Source organism: Serinus canaria, chromosome 1 (assembly GCF_022539315.1).
Source record: "Serinus canaria isolate serCan28SL12 chromosome 1, serCan2020, whole genome shotgun sequence".
In the NCBI taxonomy this organism is placed as follows: domain Eukaryota; kingdom Metazoa; phylum Chordata; class Aves; order Passeriformes; family Fringillidae; genus Serinus; species Serinus canaria.
Genome location: NC_066313.1, coordinates 28,827,959 through 28,855,882, shown reverse-complemented (window position 1 = coordinate 28,855,882; position 27,924 = coordinate 28,827,959). Strand labels below are relative to the sequence as shown.

Below are 27,924 nucleotides of genomic sequence, written 5' to 3'. Positions count from 1 at the left end.
TGTCAAGTCACTGCCTTCCTTCCAGATGCCAAATACTTTATTTCACCTGCTTCCAAACTAATGTGTATTAAGCCAGTTTTCACATAGAAACATAGGGCAAAGCAAATAGGGTGTTTCCAACACAGCAGGGAAGAGGAAAGCTGGAGCAATGAAGTTTTCCCTATGCAGGCACAAAACTCAGGTTGCAGAGTCAGAGCATACTAGGAGGAAACTTGCTTTGAGGCATCTGTAGAAAGAAAGAAGAAAGAAAATTCAAAGTGCCTGATGAATTTTTAGGAAGGTGTCTGCGGACTAAGAGATCTTATGGGATGAGTTGCAACATCTTTTTATCATTGACATAGGCCTTTCCAGTTGTACTTAGACATGGGACGCTGTGAGGACTGCATGGAAATGAAATAAAAAGAGATCATTTTAATTTTCCAGCATATGCTCAAGCCTTAGTCTACAATGAGATTAATACCTGGGCTAGAAACTGTCCCCACAACCAGTAAGCAGATCCCAATTCAACCTGCAGTCCAAGAAGGCTCTACACCACATGACAGGATTAAATGCAGAGCAGAGGTGGGATGCTTTGCCTGCTTACCAACAGTGCTCTGCCCTGTCCCAGCTGGAGCCCGTTATCACTAACCTGAGCTGCAGGGGAAAGCATTTCTCTTGTCGAGCGGTCATCTGTAGAAACAAGAGGGACAGGGTGGTGAGCTGCGGGACTGCATGGCAGGGCAGTGCCAAACTTCTTTCCCAGTAGCACAACCAACCCACTGCTTTAATTTTTCACTCCTCAGACTGTGAATGCAGGAACAAAAAATGTCTCTAGTGGGTCAGGCCAGCAATCTGTCCCCACAACATGTATCCCATACAGCTGTAGAAGAACCCCTTGTGCACTGTGATGCCTTCTAATGCAAGGACTTTTTTTGTAAATAAAAAAACTTTCCACAGTGTGTCCTGATAGCCTGGCTTATTTAGTGATAATTAGTATTTTCAGTGTGAGATATTTGAGTGTCAGATAACATTCTTTAAATTTTGTGCACTAAGCATAAAAATTCTTGTACAGGATGAAATAGCAGAGGGAGAGCATATTAGGTGTCAATATTTAGCTCTGTAATAGCTGGATTTAAAAGTGTCCTTTTCTTGCCATGGTGGAAGGGGAAACAAGAATGAAATTTAGTATATGACACGTGGTGCTGCTTTTGAAATCTCCAGTGGCAGTTTTTCCGGTTTGTTCTCTATTTTTTTTTTAATAATTCTTAATGTTCCATCTGCTGTTTTGTCTCATACTGAGCACAGAATAATCAGGGAGACTCAAAATATCATCAGTGTCTCTCTTCTCTGTGCTAATAATTAATTTAGAACTTTAAAGGGTAACAAATAATTTTCCTTCTATTCTCTGCCAGGACACAATGGATGGTAGGATTATTACACTTTACATTAAATGTACATACAACTAAATTCTGCCTTCTAGTGGATCAGGGTAGCACTACATAATACTGATTTTCAATAAATGCCTAAGTATTCTCAAGAGAGCTTAAAAGCTGGAGAACTCATGGCAAATGTCAGAGAAGTCTTCTAGATTGAAGCTAGAAGAAGAAAAAAAACACAGTCGTGGAACACATGACACCCCACAACATAATCCTAGTGCCAGGCAGCCTCATCTCAAGAACTTTTCTAAGCAACTGGCTACTTGAATATTGAAGTTTTATACAGAGGAAACCCAAGTTTGAAATTGCAGGAGGACATGCACTGGAATAAGTGGGTGAAAGGAAATTAGGGTCACAGTCATAATTATGTCTGAGTGGGGGGCTACAATAGTTACATTACCCTGATGTCAGTGAAATCTCACCTGGCTTATAGTAGTCATAGACGTGCACTGTTGCAGCTTTCAGATTCTGCACTTCAACATCTTGTTCCACTGAGATGTTAAGCTTCAGAGAACTCTCACCCAGCTGGAGAGAAGAATGGAAGTGAGCAGAAAAGCACTGATCATCTCAAAATCACCTACATACTAACTTTACTCCTTCTGCATCAGAGGGCTTTTTCCCAAACTTTCCAGGCTCTTCGACCCTCTTCCTCTTTTGTGAAAAGTTTAGCCTGCTTGACCAGCCTAGAGATTTGTATTTCTAATCTGCAAAAATCCCCATGCAAAGTACTTCAGTTGCTGCTACTTGAATGGGGAGGTCCCTGTGGTCTTCCTCTTACCTCCTCCAAGTAGATTGTGATTTTGTCTGGTTTTATCTCCGTCTTTTTCACAGGGGTACCTTCTCCAGCTGTATAGGAAGGCAAGAGATAAGCTTGGTTAACATCAGCTTGTTGGCCTTCCCTGTTTCACAGCAGGTTTGGAATTTGTCAGTGAACCACTGTTGACAAAAGCACTTAGCCTAGCCTCGGGACTACTCAGGTTTGCCTTCCTTCACATTGAGATTGCTGGGAGCACATCAAGCCTTGGAAAATATTTTTCAGTTTTAGTACAAGTGTCCTTGGGCCATGTTCCTACTGTCATCACTTGTAGCAAAGGGAAAACTGGTTAGTACGAGGCTATGTCAGATCTTCCTAGCTGTTGTGTGGAACACTGAATCATGTCATTGAACAACACTATGGGATTCAACACCACTTTATGGAATACCCCTAAAAATGACACTGGTAAGTGCAAAGGGGCCCAATGCACACCAGGTGATTCTAACTAGGTGCTTTTTCATCTTCTCTCTGACCTCCTCCTGTGTATGCAGTCCTCACTATGATCATGAAAACTGCACAACCACTTGTGCAAGTGGAAAATTCCCTTGTGAAATAGCCTGTTATATTTTCACTTGTAATTACCATTCTCCAACACTTCTTAAATGTTTGGATATTTCTGACTGAGCTACATCTGGAAAATAGATTTTGATATCCTCAAGGAAAGTTGAAGGAAAAGTCTTACCTCCTTCACAGAGCTCTGAACAGGAATGAACCCTGACAGCATCTCCACCTCCACCAGGGCCATGTTACTTGTCCCACGGTCCCCTACATATCTGAAGGGGGTCAGGAGAGAAACAGGTTAGATGTGAAAAGCAGCACAGCATTTCTAGGAGATACAAATGGACACTTGCAAGTTTTGCCCTGCCCTACAGTGATATGAAAGCTTAACAGTATGTCTAACTGGTGGGACAAAGGGACAAAAAATGGTCCCATCTACTCACCCATTATGGACAGAGATTGTGCAACAAATGTGTTATGGTTAATGTGGAAATATGGTTTTCTGTTGCCCTCTCCAAGGTAGAAATGACCTTTGCTGTTACAGGCTGAGAGTGGAAATGTTGCTGTTATTTTCTTTCAGTAAGGACAGTAAGGCATGGAGAATATGGATCAAGACTCTCGCTCTAGACAGATGCAGGCAAGTGAAATATGGATAGGGACTGGAGTTTCTGCTGTCTAGTTCCAGCAGTGGTTCACACTACAGGGGGGATGCATCTCAGGGCTGGTTCAGCCCAGGATGCCAACATGGGAGCTCAGCTGCTGGTGCTCTGGGGACTGCTGAGCTGCTTGAGATGGTTGCTATGATTGTGCAAGACACTACCAGTGCACTGCCATGCTTCTCCAGGCCTTAATTCTTAGTTATCATTCTCCTTGGGATCTATGGAGAAGATGAGAGTCATCCTGTGTCTCTGATTCTACTGACAGGAGGCTTTCATGGGGTTCTAGTCATACAACCGAGTTCATACTTTTTTCCACTGAAGAAAGAGAATCTCATACCTGACAGACACATGGATGTCAAACTCTTTCCTGACACCATCACATTCTCTTGGTACTGTTTCCACATCCAGGAGAAAGACCTCTTCTGGTTTTGGTGGTGGGATGTTATAGTACAAAGTAGTCTGGTGGGGGAGAAATCATCTCTGTGAAGTGCTCCAGAGTTTCCCTGAGTAAAGCACTACCTGTGCATCCAGCTTTAATGGATTGGTAGCCAGTGGCTAACACAGTTGGACTCAGATGCACTTTCTGTTCATAGATGTGCTATTTAGCACATTGCATCAGATACACCTGTCAAATGCAACCCAAAACTTGGAGACTCAGCTGCTTGTGATTCAAGACCTCATTCAGGCTCATTAAAAAAAAAAAAATCTGTTTAGGTTCAAGAAAGGACATTAGCTAAAACTGCCCCACAAGGGGAATGAAGTGTAACTGTTAACTCTTGACATGCTAATAGTCAGTAGCTGTAGGTGTCAAGGGGAAAATACTGGTAGAACAATTACAATCCCTTAAGAAAGCAGAATTAAAAATTGGAAGAAGATGACTCAGCAGGCAGGATGATCACAGTCATCCAAAGAGCAGCAGAGACCAATCTTCCTCCACCTGCCTGGTGACTGACTGCCTCCCCAGCATGTGCTCATCAGATGTCCTATGTTCATTGACTGCATGCAAGTGTAGCCAGGCAGTATGGCTCTAGTTACCTCCTACATGCATTAACAATTAATAATTGGTGTGTCCCCTTGACTAGACACTGCTTGCAGAGTCTCTGTGAGCATCATAAGATTCTCTGTGGGCATCATCTGAACAGAAGTGACCCAGCAGAAAAGGTTTTCACAGGGAGTGACTTGAGTTCTTTGCTGGATGAATGGCTCACAAGTGAACAACTGTCAAAACTGCCTGAAAAATAAGATGTGTCCTCCTGATGGACCAGTTGTGTTGGTGTACTGGAATAAGAAGACTGTGGTACAACATCACTCCTCATCTCTGCATGTGATTAATACCAAAGAATTTTGTGTCAGAAGTGTCCAGCTCCTGAAGCCGTGACATCAACAACACACATTCAAAATCAAAGCATGTACTGTGTCTCATTACACCTGACTTCAGATCTACTGGTCTCTTAATAATGACATGCCTTTGTAGAATAGGACAGCAAAGCTGAGACATTTCTGAGGAGATACCAGAGATGGTTACATGAAACCCTGTCAACAAAGTACACCTGAGTACCTTTAAGTTTGACATGATTCTGCCTAGAAGGCAAAATCCTACTCAGAACTTGAGGCTATAGTAGCTGCTTAGAGGCAAACCTCCCTTCAGGAGTCAGAGGCAAAGCCTGAGAGCTCTGTTCCTCATGTGTACGCACCTGGACATAAACGCAGCCACTGCCCGTGGCTTGCACTGTGTAGCTCCCTGTGTCTGCAGGGAGAGACGCCTGATGCAGGACCAACTTGTTGTTCCTGTGCACATGGAACTCCAGTGGAGAGGCCCCCTTTCCTTTCACTGCCACCTTGACATCTCTGATCTCCTGAGGAATCAGGGCTGCATACTGAGCCAGGGCCTGCAGGCTGACGACCGTGTCCTGGAGGGAGAGACAGAGTCACTTTGCTGTGGGGCCATGCAGGACAAGACCCAGCACAGCAGTTCAGGGACTGCAGAGAGAGCTACAGTCCTCATGGCCCTGATTCACACTCTGACACAGGCAGATTCTATCCCACTAAGTGCATAGGTAGGGTCTATGCCACAGGCAGCAGGATTATTTCTGTTACCTGGAACAGGCAGCTTGTGAGCTCTGGGCTTAGCAGTGCCAGAGATCCTGGGTAATCCCAATTACATGACACAGAGGAGAGTTTCCCCCTGGAACTCCCTTTCCCAAACAGGGCTCAGATATCTTTGTTTGCAAAGGATGGGTCTACAGTGACATGCACATGAGAGATGTGCCCATCACTCCAGGCACAACAACTCTTTCCCCCATGACTTTCCCTGGTTTGTTACCTGTGTGGAAGCAAATCCTCCGAAGGCATTTCTTTGTGCACTGAGCCAGCGCACAAGCTTGCTCACTGAGGCTTCATTGAATGACAAGTCTGGTTGGGAGACATGAGCCAGGACAACGTAGGCTACTGTCTCAATCATGGAAGAAGACTTTTCATCAGCAGATTGTGATGTCAGTCGCTGTGCTGATGGGGGAAGAAATATGTGAAAGAGAAGAACTGTAGAGCCCTGTATATTCAAAGTTATGTCTCCAAGCTTCAGCATTTTTGCTGTTTCTGCATTTGCCTAGCATAGAATAACGGGACCCCCTGTGCTGAAAAGATCTAGGACTCATCTTTCCAATCACTTGTGCCTATTGTACAAGAACTGCTCAGTCTTTGAGGGCAAATTGCTGTCAGACTACTGGAGGAGAAAGACTACCCAACTTACTTTGCTGGCAACCTCACTGTGCAGTGCATAGTGAAGGGCAACTTGAGGAAGAGCTGGGCTCCCATTTCAGGTCTAAGTTCACAAGCACTGAATACATCTGAGTCCAGCTGAATATTTTGCTGCAGTGGTAGCAGGGGACTAACGAAATTCAGCTAAGAATTTAGCTTAATTGTGCCAGGCTTAGTTTTGTAGGAATCTTCTGCAATGGTACAAGTGTGAAAACCTGAAATGCTTTTAAAATTCAAAGTCAGTTTTCAGAACAACTTTCACTTTTAAAAGAAGAACCACCAAATCACTTGTTTGCATAATACCAGTCTCAAGACTTCAGAATTTAGCTAATAATTCTTCATTATATTTATCACAATGGAAGGTATTTTTCTTCTTCCATGAGAATTATCACAGAGGCATCTCTGAACAAGTACTGCACTGAATGTGTGCAATTCTACTCCTTCCTGTTCCAGCTGGCAGCCTGAGTAGCTATGCAGTGAGCAACACTCAGCACTGGTAGCTGGTCAGGCTGAAAAATCCTCTCTCCCTTTGTTTTTTTAATATGTTATTTTTCAGCCTTCAATGTAGTTCACCACAATGCCAGACAAGCTAATGTGGGTAAGAACTCACTTAAACCAACTTAGGTAATATTACCAAATATTTAACCATAGGCTTAGGTGCTTTGAACACCTACCCCAGCATCCTCACTCAGGACAGAAGTCTATTTTTCCCCCAAGCTAATGACACAAAAGGAAGAACCAAGCTCAGCAGCACAGCAGTCAAGGTCCACCCACCCAAGGGCCCTGAGCTGAGTAGAGCAGCAATGGGGAAGCAGTCAAAAGGTTTGAAATTTTCAAGTAAATGTTCTGACCAGCAGCAGCTGAACAGACATGGTGAAACAAGTTTGCTCTGCAAGATCTCTTGTACTATGTACGAATTGCTGAAGAATGACAGGAGCACAATTACACAAATAAGCATTTTAACTGCACAAATTAGGCATGGATAACCTCTGCTGCTTTTGATTAGAAATTGTTTCCTGGGTCTGAGAAAACTAGAGATTGTCATAGCTTGAATAAATTATGATTTTCTGACACAAAAGCCTATGTGTGAATAGCTAAATCTCCCAGAATACTGCAATTAAATGCTACAGATATCAGACCTTGAACACTGTCATGATCTCTAGGACCCCAAAGCAACAACCTACCAGTTTCCTTCTGTACCATATCCAGGAGCTGCTTTCTCATCTCCACATCCTTACTCAGTGTGAAGACATAAGCCATCAAAGCCTTGACATAAAGGCTTGTCTCATCAAGTGTTACATTCTTGAGGCAATGTAAGGCATTTTCCAACATGGTGTCCTGAAAAAGGGATCCAAACCAAGTGAATTTCCTCTGACCAAACACCATGTTATTGTGAACATCTATCCCAGACACATCCTCAATGTACTCTAGTGCTAGCATCTCTCCCAGGACTGTGAAGTGTGAGGTAGAGTGGTCAAAACATCACTGACTGTGAGTTGAAAGCAAAGGTGTGCTGGACTTATTGGGATAGGGGTTTGCTAATACACTGGAGAATCCAGCTGTAGGAAATGTCTGGTAACATGCTGGCTCAGAATTGTCAGAGTCACATGCTGTGGGTGTCTGATCCTGAAGGGGATGATGTTTTTAGAACTGTACCATTAAGCCTGGAATATCAGTTCTTTTTTTCTAGAACAGCCTACACTTGTCTTGAAGATCACAGCTTTTACATGGGGGAGGGGGTACAGTGCATACTACTGAAAAGTAGTCTTTTTTTTATTCCTTAGCCCTGTTGATCAGTTTAAGGAAAACCATTGCCACTCCCTACAAACCCTTTGTTACTTTCAGACACAATTTTTTCCCTTGAGATGAGCTGAGAAAAGGAAGTGCTCTGCTTTGCTGCAAATCAGGCCACTTATATGAAGAACTCCTCACCAAGATAAAATTTTCCTGTTCTTGTGTAGCAAGGTGGGAATGACAGAACCTTTCACCAGCTCAAGCTGGGTAGTCCCTAAAGCCCCCAGCCTGGGGAGCATGCTCCCAAGCCCTGCAGGAGTTCAGGTGTGACTTACATTCCTCTCCAGATGGAGCTCCACCAGCGCAGCAGCAATATAGGCTGTTAGTGAGATTGTGTCATCCACACCACCCTGCAAGCACACAGTCAGTCATCAGGAAAGGACAAACCCAACCACTGCTTGCCTGTCCTTGCATAGCCCCAAAAACTCCATCTGAGAGAGCACAGCAGTGTGCTTCTGGGCATTCCTGGACAGGAAAGCCCTCCAGTCTCACTTGCTGAATATCCTGGAAGTTTGCTGTTGAGGGCAGTCTCAGCCATGCTGTCCAAACAGCCTAGACATCCCTTCTCATAGAAAGGCATGAAACAAACTGCAAGCAATTTATCTCATTAAATATGTTACCACTGTACACTTGAATAAAGCTTTTATGATGCAAGATTTGCATCATAAAGAAGAATTTATGCAAGTTTACACATAAGTCATCCGGCTTTGAGAAACTACAGGTTAATATGTGTTTAGCAGGCTTTCAGGAGCTGCTTTTCATCTCAGAGGACATTCATTCTTTGGGAGGTTCTGCTTGCATCCTCAGATATGCGACAAGAATACATCTAAAATGAGAGGGGGAAATTGGACTAAGATGCTAAGAAGTGTCATTCACACTGACTAGAAGAAACTTTGTAAGTGTGAGGCAGGTGGAGGTGCAAAACCTATTCCAAAAAGTTCTGTTCAGATAGAAAGCTCAGGGTGGGAAATCAATGACAGCCAGACAAGGATGAACAGTCTACATGTACACTCTGGCTTTATTTTGTACTGCATCCAAATTTTAGGAAAATAATGCATAACCCTTTGCTTTATGAATGTAGCAACCTGTTTTCTTTCAGAAATTTGCCTTGTGTTTAATGTGGGCAATTTTGTAATCTGACCTGTGTGGATTGTTTGTACCTTTACAAAGGCAATGAACCCAAGTATTGCCATATTGCACATGCACTGCTCAGTACCTAAGCTCTGGGACATGTTCACCAAGAGTTTGGTGCATTTCCAGCTACACTGCAGGGATCATTTGGGGGGATGCCAAACTCCAGGAGGAGCTTGTTATCGTATTTTTGGGGCAGTGGAGGGACAACTGTGTCTTCAGACAATCCTGTAGTAGAGCACATAGAGTATTGTGCACTGTAAGGTACGAGAAGAGGGAGAATCCAGCCAGGGTATTCTAGAGAAGCACTAAAACATAAAAATATTTCTCATTTCCCTGTACCCTTGAAGTGCCTTGGCACAATTAGCTGTGTTGTCTTTTGGCTAGAGTGAAAATTAAGAAAGCTTAGTAGAGTCTGAAACCTCACACAGAGGAAATGACTGCTGGTTCAGGCCATGTTTTTCATTCAGCTCTGGGAAGATGCTTTAGCTGTGCTATGCCGTGGAGACATTGCTTTGTGCTATTGTTCACAGTGCAAGAGGCTGAGGAAGCAACCCTGTGCCTCTCAATGAGCTCCTCCTGCTCCCACTCCCATGTCTGGCAGCCATACCTTCAGGTCATTGTTGAAGAGCTTCCCCACGCTCTGGAAGCAGCCACTGGGCAGCTGGTGCTCCTGCAGCCAGTGCAGAGCACTGTGCACGTGGTCCTTGTCGATGTAAATGTGGGAGCTGGCCTGCCCAAAGGACCTGGCTACAAAAGCTGTCAGCCTGTGAGCAGAGAACAGAGGAATCCTCTGTCACAGCCAGGAGATGAACCAGCAAGGATGACGGGTTTAGGGTGACAGTAGCAGCTCTGGTCACTCACCAGGTGTTGCCCTGCTCATCACCTTTCCCAAAGGCACTGTAGGAGCCGTCGTCGTGTTTGTAGAGCAGCTGACGCTGGTAGCCTGTGACAACGGGACGTGGCTGACTGTGAGCACCTGGAGCACCTCAAACTGTGTCCTAGCCATGGGAAGATGGCTTCACAGCAAGAGGCTTCACCAGGTCTTACAGTCAGAGCTGCTGAGACAAGGACAGCAGCCCCAGCTCCCCCTGCACCCCACAGCACCAGCGTGACAAGAAGCAGCTGCACAGCACTGCTGAGGTGGCCAGGAGGCTGCTCTGCATTACTGGAGCTGTTTGGAGCCAGTGCTGTGGGCTCCTGCCCTGCTGGCAGAAGGGTGACATGCTCAGCCACCTCATGGCTCCCCATGTGCCAGGGAGCCCTCAGGGGCTTTGCTGTGAACAAGAAGAGTGGTAGGAGTGAGGAGGAAGGCTTTTCCTAGAGGGGACACAAATGAAACACTAATTGCTTTTCAGCACTTCTAGCTCTGTTGGGACTCAACAAAGCATTTTTTGTGGGATGTACAGGAGGCAACAAGGCCATGCCTTTGAGCTCTGAGGGCAGAATGCTGTCTGCATCTGTTAGCTCTACCTCCACCCTCCTCACAGCCTTAGTGTTTACCCTTTGTCTTTCCTCTCTGCCACCACCATTCTGTTGGGTAGCCCAAATACATATATATCTTCTCAGTACGTGCTTGCAATACCAGAGAAAAAGGGGGAAAGAAAAGGAGTCAAATCCTGTCCAGAGAAGGAGACTGGCAGGCTGAAATATGAGGCACATTACAACATGAACCACAAATACTGGAACTTTATTAAATTCAGATTATACTGGAGAAAATTGACATGACCCCAAAATATGTTTTCTAAAACACAGGGAAACATTAAGCTACTGAACTCCTATTTACTCCCAAGGCTACTCTACTCCATGTAATAGCAGCTGATGCTGTCTTTTCTCAAGGTGCTTCTGACAGCCTTGGACTGATAAGGGAACAAACAGGCATCACATAATGATGGAAATCACTAATTACCTACACCTTTCTCAAAAAAAGAGGACATAGTACCTCAATTACCAGCAGAGACAAGTTGTGCTTTCTTCAGAAACTTTTCTTTCCATGAGACATTTCCCTTTTCTGTGTGATACCTTCCTTTGTCACAGCTCTGGCAGTTGCTCCCACTCCTGCCCTTCAGCTCCCCACCAGATCTATGCCCCACACTCTTGATTTCTAGCAGCTTCATTTTGCAGCAGAAGGAAGAAGGACAATGCTTACCTGTTGTCAGAAATTTCAGTGCTTTATCCCTAATTTCTTGGTTCAGCTGTTTAGTCTTGTTCAGGTACTGGAGAATGAAGATGTTTGGTGCAAACTGGACCATGTTCTGTTCACCACAGCCAAAGGGCATGCTTAGCAGCTGGTCTAAATTTTGGAGTGCTGGACCCATGATGTCACCTTACATTTGAGAGGAGAGACATGAGTAAGGAAAAGCACAAACACTGAGCAGTGTGAAGGAAAAGGACTGCTGCCTTCCCTGGGCTCTACTGGGATCCTAGAAAAGAGCCAGTCCCTGCCTGAACAGACATGACTGAGATTTCTGGTGACCCTTCCTACATTAGGCCAGCACAGAAAGGAAAGCCATCATGGTTCTGGGAGGAGGAAAGGAAGCTTGAGAGGGTCTGAAGAAAGGTAAAGAGAGCTGTCATTGCTAAGTGAGTATCAAGGAATTACAAAGTTGCTGGAAATAGGCAGGGATAGTTTTGGTTCACTTAAATATTGGAAAAGATTACTTGATCAACATTTCTGCGGCCAACACCACACCCCTTACAAATGATCTCATTAGGAGCTGGGTCAATACATCAATAAGGCCAAAGCTTTGTGCAAGTTTTTTTCACTAGAGACCCAAGAGCAGGAAAAACCTTTCTCACCAATCACAGAGAACGTGACTCGGGCAGATCCCTCCAGCACTTCTGCAGGCAGAGTCAGGGAGAACTCTTCAGAGATGGTGTTGTCTGAGGAAGGCAGAACCCAGACATTTATCCCATGGAAGAAATTCATACAAGTGAAACATCCAAGGAGACCCAGGTGAAGCATAATGTGACATCGAGTCACAGGAGCCAAGACTTGCAAACAAATGCCTCAATACAGGAAATTTTGCCAGGTAAAAGATTGACAAGGACAAATTATAGTGGTTGTTCTCCCAGGCAGGATGGTACCACCAGTGCTTGCTCTCTGATTAATTCCCCCCCACCTCTGGGTATTTGCAGTAACCCTGTCCCTTCCATCCTGGTCTCATGATCAATGACAGTCAGGAATTTTTGTCCCCTACCTGCAGGACAGAGAAAGGCATTTTGGGTCTTCTCTTGTAGGACACCTCCTGGCTGCAGATGGAGAAAGAATAATTCAGACAGGGAGGACAGGAAAGGAAGTCACCCTGCCTTAGCAAGTTTGTCTGATGTCCAAGGAGGGGCTAAACCTCCTCTTAGCAACTTGCTGACTGCCCCAGGGGACAAACCCTGTCACCAGGGCTTCTCCACCCTGAGATGTGACCAACCTTCACAAGCAGAGATTTTAACACCGTGTCTCTCCCTCCTTGCAAAGGTGTCACAGCAATCCTGTTACCACACAGACTGTGTGACACTTCTGCCACGCTGCTCACGGTGACGTTCACTCTGCCTGCAGGGAGCACAGGGACACGATGCTGAGCACTTCCAGCAGACAGCTGTATGTACAAGCATTAGATCCAGATATGCAGATGTGAGAAATTCCACCCCTCCTCCCACGAGCTGCCACGCATCCCTCTGCCCAGCCTCACCCAGCCTGGCCGCCGTCACGTTCCACACAAAGGTTTTTGCTTCGCTGGCAGAGAGGCAGCTGGTGAACTGGCAGCTTGGACAGGCATCCACCTGTAGTTCTGGTGTCTCCATGAGGGTGGTGTGGACCTGAGCATGGTTGGATGTACAGGCACACACTGGGTTAGTGTTAGTAACAGGCACTGCACCAAGCAGCAAATACCCTGGGTCATAAAGTGCGAGGTTGTGCTTTATGGCCCAGATACCAGCATCAAGGGCTCCTGAGGAGCTCAGAGCTTGTCTTTGGGCTCGAGATTTTGTTCTGACAGAGGCCATGCAACTGGGGAAACTCACTTGGCGGAACTCACCTGGATAGAGTCCTTGAGGTAGTTGAAGACAGTGGCTTTTAGCCTGAAAGTCTCTCCTTGGATCACAGAGTATGGCAGTGATACATCCACAAAGAACGGCTGGAAGACCCTAAGAGAGGTCAGGGGTGAGAAACCAAAGCCAGTATCGGCAACACAGAAGGTGTTGGCATTCCATTCTGTGATGGTGTCAGGTACAGCAACTTGGAGAGACGCTTGTCCATCACCCCTGCAGCAGGAAGCAGAAGCAGAGGACATGCTTAGAAGCAGCCAGAATACTCCAGGAGTGTCCTTGAGGAAGGAAGGCAGAGGCTGCTACCCACCCGACAGACACCAAATCCCAAATCCAGGTCTCTGGGAAAAGCGTCCGTGGTTTTGGCTTCTCTTTGTCTTCAGAGTGAGGTTTAGAATCAGCATGGGTAGCTTGGCTGTCTGGTAGAAAGCAAGTGATAGCTCAGAAAACAGCATCTATAGCTACAGGTGAAACTGGCTCTTCATTCACAGGCAATCTAACATAAACCACAGATGTTTTGTGGCAACAGGGCTGGTGTTTCAATGAGAATCTGACACAGTGTGGGTATGTTTGGGGAACAGAGCTGTAGGGAGACAGAGCTGGATAGAGTTTAGCCCAAGGCTCAGTCTGACGTATCCAAATTTGGTCTGGATCCAGCAGATGACAGCACGCTGAAATGGAGTCACACTCCTTTAAATAATCTGTGAAAGTGCTGGCAGAGAGCACACTACATTCTGTATGAAAAACAGTGAACACAAGGACACCAAGAAAGCATGGAGACTTGAGCTTCCACCTGTGATTTGTAAATCAGGTCCATTGAAACGGACACAAGCTTTATTGATCTTATACACAAACAAGAAACACAGCAGGATGGGGCTCAGCTGTCTCAGCTGCAGGCTGGCCAGAACTGGGAGAGGGAAGACCTTTCATTCAAGAAGTTGGACATGCCAGTTCCTTACCAAGAATAAAGTGGTGTTTACTTAGATATGTCTTTTTATGAAACTCTGGAAGCACACAGGAAACAGGTTTCTTGATTCTAGTGTTGGTAAATATTTTCATGCGCAGTTTCTGGGAAAATAGCACCGACAGTAAATCATTGATAAATGAAGGGAACAAGGAATGTTGAAATTATCTCGTGATCATGGGTGTCAAATGGGGGCTGGTGGTCAGTGGTGAAACACTTTTAATTGCTGCTTCTTTATATTAGAAGCAGCATTTAAAAGTGCTTCTTTTAAAGCACTTTTAAAAGAAAGTGCAGCTCAGTCTCTGACCAGTGCATGAGGAATGGAAACCAGTTTCTGAGGAATACTGGGACCAACTATTTCTCCTCATGCAAGTAGATTTCAACTAGATGTGCACTTCATATGCCCAACCCTAGCAATGACACACAGTCTAAAGAATAATCATCTAGGAGACAGCACAGTAACAAAGGAATCAGGGTCTGTATCTGTGTGGTAGAGTTCTGTCAAATTAAGAAGCCCATGCAATTCAAACTACATTTTGGGTTGTCCTCAGTGTGTTGTTACCCTCTTCTCCTATTTTGAGGTGCTTCAACTCATATATTTTGCATATATTTCATTAAAGTGCATTCTGCCAGAAGCAGCACTCAGCATTTCTTGCATTTCAGTTAGCAGACATGTTAACACTTTTCTGGCTATCATGCTTGTTAGCATATCAGTTTGTTTCAGTTTGTTTGTCTTGACAGCTAGCTATAAAGCCAAACTGTGAAAGACTTCCTTTTATTTAAACTGCTTGAGGATAAGCAAGGAGATGCTCAATGAAACACGGAGTAAAGCAGTTTGTAAATACAATAATAGTCAAGTGGTGATTGGTCAGAAGATGGTGAGGTGCTCAGGTATAACTGCTGTATTCTTGCCACTCCCCCTTTGTAGTTAAGGGAGCCTGAAGCAAATTTGTTCATTTTTACACTCCATCTTTTTCTTATCAGGTGGTTTGTACTATGCTTACTCAGCTTTCCCCATAGTTCCCAAACGAGTGTGGACAACAAGGAACAGATGACTTCTTGTAGGACAGCATATTGGAACTCGCTAGCGCAGGAAAAGTTTAGAGGAGGTGTAGGCACTCACCTTAAACAGGTTATAGACATCAGCCTCGCTTTGGTACCACGGTGCACCCATCCTAACCTTTTTGTGGAGTCTGGGCTGCTGGGGCAGGCAAGGGTATGCCTCAAAGTCTTCCAGGCGGTAAGGCAAGCCTCGTCCTCCAACCATGAAGCTGTCCTTGAAGAATTCATCATACAACTGCAATGGAAAAACACAGGTCTTCAAAGAGAGCTGGCCAACAACCACATGTGTGGGTCAAACTTTTGGGTTGTAGCCCTCTATTCCATACTGAAGAGCTTTGCAGTTGAGGAAGCTGGCAGTGACCCAGCTTACACTAAAGGACATAATATAAAGGACATATATAGGATAATATATACTAAAGGACATAAATCCAAGCAGTGGATGTAGACAAGCAGCTTTTAGGCTGCAAGACAGTTCAAGCCTTTCAACACTAGGGTGCAAAATTAGGATAAAAATGCTTCAGTTTAGATACAAGGCATTGGCACATCTGATCTACATATTTAAAGATCATTACTTTAAATACCTGTTAGCAGATGATGCAAGTGCTCTGCACTAGGACAGCATCCCTATGAAATGGACAACCAGATCACACTGTGGGCCCTATCGGCTGGTGTAGTGCATCCCCCTGGATTTGATGAGGCTTCTTTGTAACACACTGTACTGCTATAATTTAACTTACTACTTTGCATGAGGCATGTACCTGTTTTATCTCTGGTACACATTGTGGATTTATGTTAGGATTTTCAGGTTTTGCAGCATTTTTGCTGCAAATTTTAAATTAATTCCTCTGAAACACACAGCTGCTTTAAGGTAGGTGCCTCCAACCCTTCCGATTCTCGGAATCCACGTGGGTGCTGACAAAATACTGACCGCCTTTCACCAGCCACTCTGTGCTCTGGGTGGTCTCGTCTAGCTACTGTTTTCTAAAGAGCTGCTCCAAAACACTGATCTGTCACATGGTTCTAACTCAGCAGTGGTTGGGGCAGAGGGATAGGAGGACCCTGCCAGGACAAAATTCCATTTTAAAGGCTTAACCTCACAGTTTGGTGGAAGAGGGTAGAGCAGAGATGTGGATGTGAGGGAGGCTGCTAAGCACTCTCCCTCCAAGCAGAAAGCACCAGCATCTCCTTGAAGCAGCTCCCCCTGCCTCCCCCTGCAGTGCCATGTAGCATCCACCACCCTTCAGGGAGAGGCTCACAGCACAGAGCTGAGGATGAGAAACACGATCACCCCAAAGCTGCTCAGGAGAGGCCGAAGAAGGGGCATGGCAGGGCAGCCACCTAACACTGCAGCTGTCCTGGGATGTCCTGTGGGCTTCCTGCCACCCATGCATGGAGGCAGAAGGCAGGCAGACGTTGTGGGGTGGGACAGGGCAGGCTGCACTCACGCTGTCTGCTGTTAGGGTTTGATTCCTCTTCAGGAGGACGCTCTTGTCGACAGCTCGCACAGAGCACAAGGACCCTGGAGCAGCCTTGAGGTTCAGTCTGACTTGTGAGCCTGGGACCTCCTCCTGGTGTGAGAATTCCAGTGCCACCTGCAAAGGAAGACAAGGTCTGTGGGCTTAGCCTTGGAGAATGGGACCCTCCGACTCTTATATGTCTTGCAGAGGAAAAGACTTTGAATAAGGTAGGGAAGGGGGATGAGGTGCTGAATCAGGCCATCCTGGAAATCCATTGGGATTTCCAAGGTTAAAGGGGCTGCAGTGAACACAGCCCCAGCCAGAATTCTCTACCACCACACATCTACCACCCTGTGATCCAGAACTACCACAGGGAGCTGAGCAGACAGGTTTCTCTTCCATGTTAGGGAGTGTATGATGGACAGTGTGTTCCCAAGTCAGTAACAGGGAATGGGGGTAAAAAAGGGTTCAAGGGGACCTGGTGTACTCCTTGAGCAAAGCTTGCCAGTTGGTGTTGTGGAGAGCAGGACTAGGAACTCAGGGAGAAGGAGGTTACCTGTCTTGTTTCCCACCCAAAATACTTGGGCATCTGCTTTTGCATATATCCAGCTTACACCATTTGGACAAGGATAAAACAGGACCAGGAACCACAGCAGATCAGAGCACATCAGTGATGCTATCACACTCCTTGTGTGATTTCTGCTCACCTTATGGCTAAAGCACTTTTCTACTTCAAACTGCTCCACATCAGCCACCACCTCTCCATCCGAGAAGACCGCATACACCAGCAGCCTGATGTCAGGCAGGAAGTCATTGCCAACAGGCAGAGTCAGAGAGAAGGAGCCCCTCAGATCTGCACTAGACAGCAACAAGGAAGAGAAGGACAGCATTCAAACAAATCAACTCATGGAGTGGGACACACATTAAGAATCAAAAGAGGGACTTAATAATTTTTACCTTAAAGATAAGAGCACCCCACACAGACAATGTCACAAATTCACAATAAACCAAGCATACCAGTCATTTCTTTAATTCATGCCTTCTCCAAAGGTACAAGTTAGCAGCAAAGTCATAAGATTGGATGTTAGATCAATTAGACAGGACAGAAGGAGGACAGTTGCCTAGACAGACACTGAATTGAGAGGTGATTGTGTTGGTCTTAGGAGAAGGATTGCCACTAAGAACTCAGTTCAATATTTCCCACCTGTGGATAAGAATAACACCTGCAGACAGAGTCACTGGAGAGTGGTCAGTTTTCTGGAGTGTGTTATGAGACACTTAACTTCTTGTGTTTTTACTCACTCTCATGCTGGGTAATTGGCACCTTCTTCTGTCTGCTGAAAAGGATCTTGCCTTTTGCTATCACCTGAAGAAAAAGAGAAGCACCATTCAAGGGTCTGAATTCCAAGAGCATGAGAAGAGCGTGAAAAGAACACAGGAAGAGAGGATGGCATCTGACAAATGTTGCCCCAGAAGTTCCTCTGGCAGGACATGATTTCCAGAGTTCTGCAGCAGGGATGCTGATGGACTGGGTAGCTGGGTAGGACTTGAGAGCTGTTGGTTAGGCCACGAGAAGGTGGGGCTGCTTGCACAGCCAGAGCTCCTTCTGAAGCTATGGGCCATGAAGCTATGCTCTTAAGACCCAGAGAACTCTGATCTTTGCATTACTAGGATCTAGTTCTTTTTGGCTGTAGGAGTGAGTCCAGTTCAGTAACCAAGAAAAACCTCTTGGCTAGGCTTTTGTCACACCCTTGCTTTGACTCACTATCTTGAAAGTGGACTTCATCAAAACACTGTTGCATACCTCTGGTGTGCATCAACGCCCTGTGCAAGGGCCTCTCAAACTTTTTCCTGCAAAGATACAGGCGGGGGAATGTCAGCTGCCCCAGAGATTGCCTCTTAGTTCTCAGACAGATTGCCCCAGACACAGACAGACATCCAGGGCTCACCTTCTGGGCACAGTTTGGGCTAGCTAGCCACCACCATCCATGTGGACATAAGTAGGGCAAATGGCAGGCATCTATCACCCAAGCTTAAGTCAAGACATGGATAACAAAGCAATGCAGCCAGGGCCTAGGAGCAGGTCCAGGAACTGGAAAGTAGGTGCAGGTTTGGGCACAACAGAAGTCACAAGCTGACTGTCTAGGAGTAGCTTTACCTTTCCTTTGAGTATCTCTGTGCTGTGAGAAAAGGGTAAAGTGCCAGTAAGGATAACCTTGCCCTGAGAATCAGCTGTCTTCTGTGCTCACCAAGTAGTAGAAATCAATGTGGTCTTCCTCAGAGCTGAGTTTATTCGGGGAAAGGATATAATCCACCTGCACTTCCTGCTCTTGATCACAGGACATCACGTCATCCTTGGCCTTGATCTCCAGGAAGCTGTTGCTCTCAGAGTAGAAAGGTTTCAGCCAGTGGAAGTCCTCTCCTTCAGTTTCACCAGAAAATGAGCTGTCATCACTTGGAGAGCGGTGGGTACCCTTCCGAGCACAGAAACACAGGGTGGCAACACAGTAAGTATCAAGTGATGGAAGGGAACTTGTACACCTGCTGAAACTCTGTTTTCTCCTGAGCTGATGGCAGGCTGCACATCTGTATGCCTAAAATAATTTGCTGAAACATCATTTTAAAGTCTCTTACGAGATTTTCTCTCGCAAAGCTTTAGCAAAAATCTAAGTCTAGTAGATTTGACCATAATCTCATTTTTCCTCTTATCTTTTCACGGGACACACCCCACACCAGACAGAAGATTTTCAGTGGCTGATACTCACCCTCAGAGAAACCATCGTGCTGTTCCAACTGGTGGTATCCAGCGTGAAGTGAGCTTCCCCCTTCTCATCTGTGAGGAGTGATAGCTGTGTCTCCTCATCATTGATGTCAACTATTAGATAGACTGTTTCATTTCCGAGGGGAGACCCTTCACTGTGGCAGAATATCTGTGGGGAAGGGGGGAAGTTAATACCCCCGCTGTGCCAGACTCTGAGGCACTGCCAGTGCTTAATATTAATTGTTTTTCTATCACTGGGTTCCCTCAGCCCTTCTAGCTTTCAGACCAGTTGGAAGAATACAAATAAAAGTCCAATAAATACATGAAACCAACAATTTGAAGCTGTTCAGGACTGGAACAAAATAGTAATATAGGTAAATGAGACACCTCTATTGGAAGAAAAGGCGAATTCCTGAGATCCTGAGATGTTTCTTGGACAATGCTGCAGGATCTTTGATGATCAGAAAGAGATTTGTCCCCCGCAACTTAACTCTTGCTGTTCCTTGCCCTCCATGCTGGAATCAGTACTGGCCCAGGTGAAAGTGTTTCTAGCCCCAGGACAGCAGTCCTAGCATCACCCAGGGGACCTGAGTCAGAAATGACTGATGAATGAATGACTTCTGACTGGCAGAAATGACAGTCAGAAATTAACTGATATGAAAGGCTTTAGAGATTTCTGCCAAGTTACCATGAGCTTTCATCCAAAGGGAATGCTATGTGCCGGCTGACGCCACCCCCATCACATATGCACAGATTAGTTTCAGGAGATGCTCCTGGGGAAGCCTCCAGAAACTGCAGCTGGCCCCAGAATTCCAGTCCAGGAAATATACTATGTTAGGATGGGGAGAAAAAAATTCCTTATACAGGAGGCTTCACTCCTAGTTTCTGGGTGCCAGCAGAGCAGCCTTGACTTTCCCGGAGACTGCTCCTTTCTTCCTACAGAAGGTTTTATCTGTGATGCATTCTGAGCAGAGAAGGGATCCATGAATGTTACCTTCCCTGTGTATGGTATCCCTCGTTTGTAGAATGGATGGAGGTTGATAAACTCTACAGCTTTCATTACTGTTGCAACAGGAATTAGAGCCATTTCCACAGACTCGGCTCCTGGATGGGGAGATGAAAAATCTGTTGAATCTGAAGCAGTGCTCTTAGGGAAGCAGAAGCAAAAAAGGTAATTCAGCACTACCTATGACATCTACAAGCTCTAAATTTAGGAGAGAAAATACATTCTTCTAGGATATGATTCCATTAAGCTTTCTGGGCTTCCTGCTTCATGATATGATATATCATAGCCTATAAGTATCTATTTACATGTTCATTTGTTTGTGTTTTTTGAAGATAAAGGAAAACTAAATGACAGTTTAGTTATAAACAGTCCAGCACTTTGCAACTGACTGAGGAACACCCTGGTGTCCAGACAATCCCTAAGAAGTTACACCCATGTGAAGGAAGGTGAACGGTGGAGAGGATTAGGAAATCTGATGAAAACAGATGGAAGAGGTTCTAGAATAGAGACTATCGCTATGATAGTAGATTTGGGAACCTTGAAGTTACTTTTTCAAAAGGAATTCCACTGCCACATAAAGACCAAAACCAAAAATGTTGCCTGTGAAGAAGAGAATGCTACACATATTATCCAGTACCTGTTCCGTTTTCCACCATTTTTCCTTCTGCAATTACGTAGCTGTCAGCTTCATTTATTTCCAGAGCTTCTGTCTTTATTGTGAAAGTAGCACAGCCATCCTTATTTGTCTGCACAGAGAGGAGAACAGAGAGAAAGAGTGTGGTGTGGAGGAAGACAAACTGTTCCATAGATGCCAGGCAATCCTAAAGAAGTATTTCCAGATATTTTTGGAACAGAAGAAAGCTCCCAAATCCTAACTGCAGAAACCCATCATGGATACCTTAGGCAGAAAAGAAAATCAATATGCTTGAATAAAACAAAAAAAAAAGTGGCAAAAAAAAGCACTTAAGGCAAATCACATAAGGGTTAATTACGTCACAGAGAATCTCAGGAGACTGGATTCAGCCCAAATTCTGTAGCTGAGAGAGCATGAATTTCATTATGTGAGATAAAGGTCTCCCTGAAATGCTATGGCCCTGATGAATAAAGCCTGACAGTGTGGCTTTCCAGACATGACCATTCCTGTGACATGGCCATATTAAACACATGCATCCTGCCAGGTACAGATGGCAAGAGCTTTGCCAATCATTGAGGCAGAGCCTGGGTTTAGCCAGTGTTTCTAGCCATGCCTGTGAAGTGCTCCTCACAACCTTTCAGGGCCTCTTACATGCCATGTGGAGCTGGCATTCAGCTGATGTTTTGCACAGCTAAGACTGCACAGCATTCCAGCTGGAGTGCATTTTAAAAGACGCAGAGATCCAGCTAGATTTTTATATTCTGGCTCATTGCTGGCTGGTCTGACATTTAAAAATATTTTCCTGTGGCTCTCAGGCCAAAAGAGCTGCATCTGAAACCCGTGGGAAAAAAACGAATGCGAAGCATAACCACAAAAAATAATGGACACAGATGAGAAGAAAATGTAACCAGCAATGGACATAATTTCAGACCAGACACTAGCAAGCTTTAGATGACTCATTGTGCAGGGGTAGAGCAAGAAACAGGGCATGGATCCACAGTCCATGTGATGCTCTGATCACCTGCTTATTGGTGGACACGGTCACAGGGCTGAATAGGCCAGTGATCTGAACAGCCCCACGAGATCGGGTGATCTGATCACACACAATGTGATACAGACCCTTGGAAAAGGTCCCAGGCACCACTGCTTCCCATGGCTTACACCTTCTCCTAAAGCATGGAGTCAGGAATGCGCAGCTAGAGCAGTAATTCAAGCAACAGGGTTACAGGAAGAGGAATCAGTGGTCTGATCGTGTCCAGCAAGTGGGAAAACATCAGACTGAACAGGCTGGCGCCCATCTGAGGTGCACTGAGGCAGGTTAAGGGGGCAGAAACACATTTCCAGACACTTTTTGATCTCCTATTTGTTCACCTACCCAGCTGTTTTGCTTCCGAATCACAGAACTTGCAGAATTGTCTCCCATGTCCTGGGAGTGTGTCACAACAATAATTTCTACTTTCCCTTGAACAGGCTTCCCATAAGTGTACCTATGTCAAAAGAGAGAAACATTTACCAAAAGGCAGTCTGCTGACTGTCAGCAGAAATACTGATACAGGACACCTCCCATCCTCATCAGGGGAAGTAGAGCCCAGAGAGCTTTGCTTTGTACCTTGTTTGCTCAGGAACTTTAGCTCATCCTTTAAAATCATTTTGCATCCCTCTCCACCCACTATACCAAACATCCTTAGTGTCCTTCAGCCTCACAGTAAGTGATCAGGTGTGAGAAGGAGCCCCCTTCCAGAGTGTGATCTATCTCCCCAAGACACAGGGTAATGCTAAAAGATCATACTGGCAAGTGGAAGACCACTTCTTTGTCATGAGCAATCTGGAGGTGACAGTGGAGTCAAGGGGCAGAGATCACAGTGGTATCATGTACTCACTTGCCACAGACAACCAGCTGAAATTCCTCATCTGATGCAGTGATATGTGGAGGGTGCTCAATTTTCACCTCAAATTTTTTCAGCACTGTATGGAAGAGAGTAAGATAAGGGTGGAGGAAAAAAACAATGGATGGTATGGATGAGTATGGACAATGAGAGAAGTTGTAGCTGCAGTCCAGATGAGGGGAAGACAGTGATGTCCCCAGTTCTTCCTCACCATGCTGCAGTCGAGTTACTCCCTCCAGCCACACCACCCTGTACTTGCTGCTGCAATTCCACATGGGACTGCTTTCTACTGCAGCTCAGGCAAGCTTAAACACTTAAATGGCACAAGGTTTTGTCTTTACAATGCCAATTAATGGGACCAAGGCATGATTCCACTTCCCATTACAGCAGCTGACTGGAGTGGATGACAAACCCAGCCCAGGAAAGGGTGACAATGAGAGCAAAACGTGCTCATTACAGGGCCCAGATGCAGGTGGAGTGAGATGTCAGCCCATGGCCTCTCCTTTGTACCCTGTGCAGCTGCAGAACCTCCAGCCCCACGTGAGGTGTGCACACAGACCTATCCATCCTTGTGTCCATTCTGTTGTTCTCCCAAGGCAAAAGGTGGGATGGACACAGCTGCACCACCCTGCTCTCTCCTCCAGCTACCCACACTGCTTTTCCCACCCCTCTGATATTGGAGTCTCACCATATTCCTCAACACTGAAGGTTTTTTGAGCCATGTTCTGCTGGACTGAGATGGTGTACCTCCCAAGGGATGCTTCAGATGCCAGGGGGAAGGATAGATCCACAATGCCATGATTTGGCTTTACATTCAGCCACTCAGCAATACGGTTGTATTCAGGATCCTGTTTGGGAAAGGACATGCAGAGCCAGAAGTCACACTGAGACCACATGTACCTGGCAGGTCCAGCCATACTCAGGCACAAAAAGGCACTACAAGGGCTTAAACTTGACCCAGTAGAGAGGACTCCAGATCTCCAGGAGAGACACCTTTGCTTCCCTTCAGTATCATTTTAGTAAACTTAGGAATTACAGAGGCTGCCAAGAACAGCAAAGCTACTGGAAAGTGGCAACATCATTACACCACGGGAAGGAGAAGCAGCTGTGCTGACCACATAGAAGCTGTCCACATAAAAAAACCTTCAGCTGAACCTGAACTATAACCATAACTTCATGAAGTTACATTTGTGGCACAACTCTGGGAGTGAAAGATCACAGAGACAGATATATATCCCTTTGGTCACTTCTTTGTCACTTACCTGCAGCCATATCTGGGAATACTGTAAAAACAAGAGAAACACGACCTCAGTTTTGTAAAACAGCATCCATGTGAAGCAGTATAAAGAACTCTGCCTGACAGGGTCCCTGAGCAGAAATTCCTGCCCCATCCAGACCCCCACAGTACATCTCCTCCTCCCTCTGTGCCAGCTTACACCTGTCTTTCTCCAAGGGACCAGTGGATAAGTGGTTTCCCCCTAAGCTAAGGTTTAACAGGCATGAAGGGAGACATCTCTTTCATGAGCCTCTCAAGGTGTCCCATGATGAAGCTCCTACTTCTAGAAAGGCACAAGGTGATACTCACCTCCTTTTTAATGACCTTGAGGTTCTCATCAAGGTTCACAATTCGAAATTTCACTGCAGATATAAAGAAAAACATAGTAAAGCATTCTGGCTGCAACTGTCCTTCCACAAACTTGCTTCTCCTTTTCCATGCTCCAGTATTCATGTCTCTCTGTTTAGCTCAGAGATGCTCAGGTCTTTTCCCAAACAGCTCTCCCCAGCATCTCCCACCCCAGAGGGCTTTGTCTGGGAGGCTTACACACAACTGAGTGCTGCAGAACCCCACTGCCTTTACCTGGAGAGATTACAGAGCTGGGGTAAACAGTGGGCTTGTCCATAGTGGGGTCTGTCTGCAGTCCATTCATATTGTGAAGACTGTGGAGACTGTAATTCTACAGCTTGGAACTGACACTCTAGATTTTACTCCAATGTGAACAACGACCTTCAAGGCTGTCCAGTGTCCTGGAGAGTCCTGGATTTCCCTTTAGGTCTCATTAGAGATATGGCACAAAAACAACGCCCAGGAACAGCAGGCTGGAATGTGGTGTAGCGCACCTTGGAGGGGAACATCCTGGCTCAAACTGTTCCTAGAAACACTGGATAGTAAAGATCTGTTTCCTTCCATCTGCAACAACCTTAGCTTGCTGCACTTGGTGAAATCTTCCCTCCAGGTGGGGCTGCTATCTTGACCCTTCCCTCCCCATTTCCATATGCTGCCTTCTTGCCTTACCTGTTTCTCCAGGTTTGTATAAGCCCTTGTCTGTCTCTATCAGAATGACATTATTCCGGGGCTTGACCAGAACTTTTTTGTTACCCTCAAGGAGCACATTGTCTCCACTGTGGATCAGGACATGTAGAAAAGCCACGTCCTCTGACTGTCAGATTAGAAAAAAACAAATTACCTCAGACTACAAAGAGCTTGAAAGAGAACCAGAGGCACTTGTTCTTCCAAAATCTCCAATATCCCCCTCCTCTTTTCACCTATTGTGATTTAAGTCTCTCCTTTCCCCAGTCACAGTCTTCTTTTTGTTGTCCAGCTTCTTCATTCCCTTTTCTTTCCCTTTCTGCTTGTCATGTTTGCCTCTTTGCACATTTATTTTTTCTCTTTACTATCTCTCCCACCCTGCATCTCCAACAGTAACATGGCTCAGGCACAGGAGAGGCTGAAGCTCTCTAATTTGTAAGAGGAGAGGCAGACAAGAGACGTGTCCTACCTGTGTCTCAGAATCCTCCGTTTCCTCAGGAATTAACATGAAGTCTGGCACCTAGGTTGATTGACACAAGGAAATGGAAAAAAATTCATCAGAAACTTTGTATCTCATCACAGATATAAGACATCATCTCACTGTTAAAAAATCCCCAAACTTCAGAGTCCAAATTCTTCTGTAACCCAGTTGTGAGGGAGAAGCAGTCACTGCCTTGTTCATGAACTTCATAGCGAACTGACCAACATGTCCTTCTCCCACTTAACATAAATGTGAGAGTTTTATGGAACCAAGTAAACCATAGGAAAGTCAGATCCGAAGTATTGGGAGATGGGATGCTGATGAGGCAAACACAGGACCTCTCAGCACCAGAAAGACTGAGCCCAGCAGAAAAAAGATCTTTTTTTTGGTGGGTTGGTTTTTTTTTTTTTTTTTGTTTTGTTTTGTTTTGTTTTGTTTTTTTGCTAACAGCAGACTTCCTAGGCTTCCCAGAACCAGGACTTGCTCTCTCCTAAGAGCTGGCACCAAATTCTTAGTTAATGATTGTCATGTTGATGTAAAACCCAGAAGTGACTACAGCCCCTCCTTGAATTCTGCAGAGTCTGCAGGGCAATCAGGGCATAGGCACAGTGACTTTGTGCAGTGCTGAAGAAGACAGGGGCAGTTTGCAGAGCCTCAGCACCACACACATTTCCATGGCTCTCCAGAAACGTAGCTGCAGGTTCTGTAGTCAGTGTGTTTGTCATAAGGTAACTACAGCAGATAGCAATGATAGGAACTCAAGCCATTCCAGAAATATCCTTGGTGAAATTCAGTTCATTGTGGGTTCAGTGCCATCACAGCTAAATTAAAGCTCAGTGTCTATGCAGGCTGCAACTACATCTGGCAATGTAGGTGCAGCTTTAGAGCACAATGGTCCTCTTGGAGCTGAAGGGGCAGGCTCCTGAGGAGACAAGGATGAAAAGAATGAATTTGCAGTGCATTGACTTTTGCTGTGATATACAAGCACTTTTAGGGACAAAACACTGATTAAATTAAAATAAATGTTTAGTACCACGCTTTAAGTAGGATGAACTGTGCTGATACAGATCAAAAGAAATCTGTTCTTTTCTATAAAAATCTTTTTATACATGGAAAAGATGCCCTATGATCTTAGGCTCCAGGACACTGTTATATTTTGCCTAGCACTGCTAGGGAAATATACTTAGCCTTCTTGGAAGCTATGGCAAGGAGAAAGACATTGTACCCAGAGAAGTGCCGTGCTTTTGTGTGAATGTGAAAGCATGCCCTGCCAAGTCAGTAGCCACATCTACACTCACCTGGAAGCTGATGCTCTGAAAAGTGCCTGGCTTCTCCACATCCTGCTCCACCAGTGTGTGATTCTGGGTTTTTGTCTGCAAGGTGACAGCCAGGTGGACAGCCTCAGTTACGGAGCTGAAGTGAATGTAGAGCTTCTCCTCCTGGGACTGCTGAAGGACAGCAGGGAACACCACCATGTAGTGACTAGAAGAGAGCAGTCCATGTTCAAAAACAAGTCAGAGGCTGAGGTGGACAGGCCAGAATCCATCTCTGCTGCTATCATGAAGAGGTAGACCAAGGGTGAGAAATGTCTGGAGGACTGCATTGAATGAAGTTTAATGCTTTTAACCTTCTTTTCAAACAGAAAGGAGGAATATGCCCAGTATAGAGAACTCCCAATCTCTCTGTGTCACCACCCTGCCACCAGCCAGGACACAGCTGCCCAGCCCACGATGCTCCAGAGCAAGGCTGTGTGAGGAAGCCAAAGAAGCCAAACATTCTGTGGCTGAAGCATTAGGCTTCCATCCTCACACCAGACTTCACCCCACCAGCACAGCACCAACAGAGGCAGAGCTCCTGTGGCCTCTGTGTGGTGTGTGCACTGCAGCTCCTGCACAAGCCAGCACTGCAGTGCTCGATGCCTGGGACTCTGCAGGAGCTGCTGCTGCTCAGCCCCCCCAGGATCCAAGCCCCACCATCCAGCTCTGGGGTGCCAAGGAGTGCAGCCCCTCAGCACCACCCTTCAAGGACAGGCCCTTCCCCCAAACCCCCAAAATCAAAAGGAGAGAGTCTCACGGTTCCAGGCTTGCTGCAGCTGCAACTGGGAATAGGGTCAGGGCTAAGAGGAGCAGTGGTGCTCCCATTGCTTGGGCTGGGACAGAAAGCTGACAAGATCCACACTGGAGGAGAGAAATGCATGTAGTGATGGGTTGGAGCAATCCTAAATACCCCCTCAGAGACTCCTAGGTTCAAAGAGTA

At 45.7% G+C, this 27,924-nt stretch overlaps 1 protein-coding gene across 1 annotated transcript; it reads right to left on the bottom strand.

The window, feature by feature from the left end:
• Nucleotides 1-15: 15 nt before the first annotated feature.
• Nucleotides 16-27,924, bottom strand: LOC103812490 (alpha-2-macroglobulin-like protein 1). The gene is given in 39 exon segments (XM_018908319.3): nucleotides 16-226; nucleotides 629-649; nucleotides 652-669; nucleotides 1,838-1,940; nucleotides 2,194-2,246; nucleotides 2,249-2,261; nucleotides 2,912-3,002; nucleotides 3,724-3,845; nucleotides 5,081-5,296; nucleotides 5,710-5,891; nucleotides 7,328-7,481; nucleotides 8,213-8,287; nucleotides 9,679-9,835; nucleotides 9,933-10,014; nucleotides 11,218-11,394; nucleotides 11,868-11,951; nucleotides 12,269-12,320; nucleotides 12,494-12,615; nucleotides 12,755-12,881; nucleotides 13,100-13,325; nucleotides 13,420-13,528; nucleotides 14,069-14,177; nucleotides 15,197-15,370; nucleotides 16,581-16,727; nucleotides 17,300-17,445; nucleotides 17,895-17,958; nucleotides 18,842-19,066; nucleotides 19,358-19,522; nucleotides 20,348-20,457; nucleotides 20,997-21,105; nucleotides 22,369-22,480; nucleotides 22,874-22,958; nucleotides 23,568-23,727; nucleotides 24,142-24,162; nucleotides 24,465-24,517; nucleotides 25,173-25,317; nucleotides 25,657-25,707; nucleotides 26,967-27,150; nucleotides 27,742-27,924. Coding segments are annotated over 39 exon segments (4,338 nt in total). The 5' UTR covers nucleotides 27,810-27,924; the 3' UTR covers nucleotides 16-200.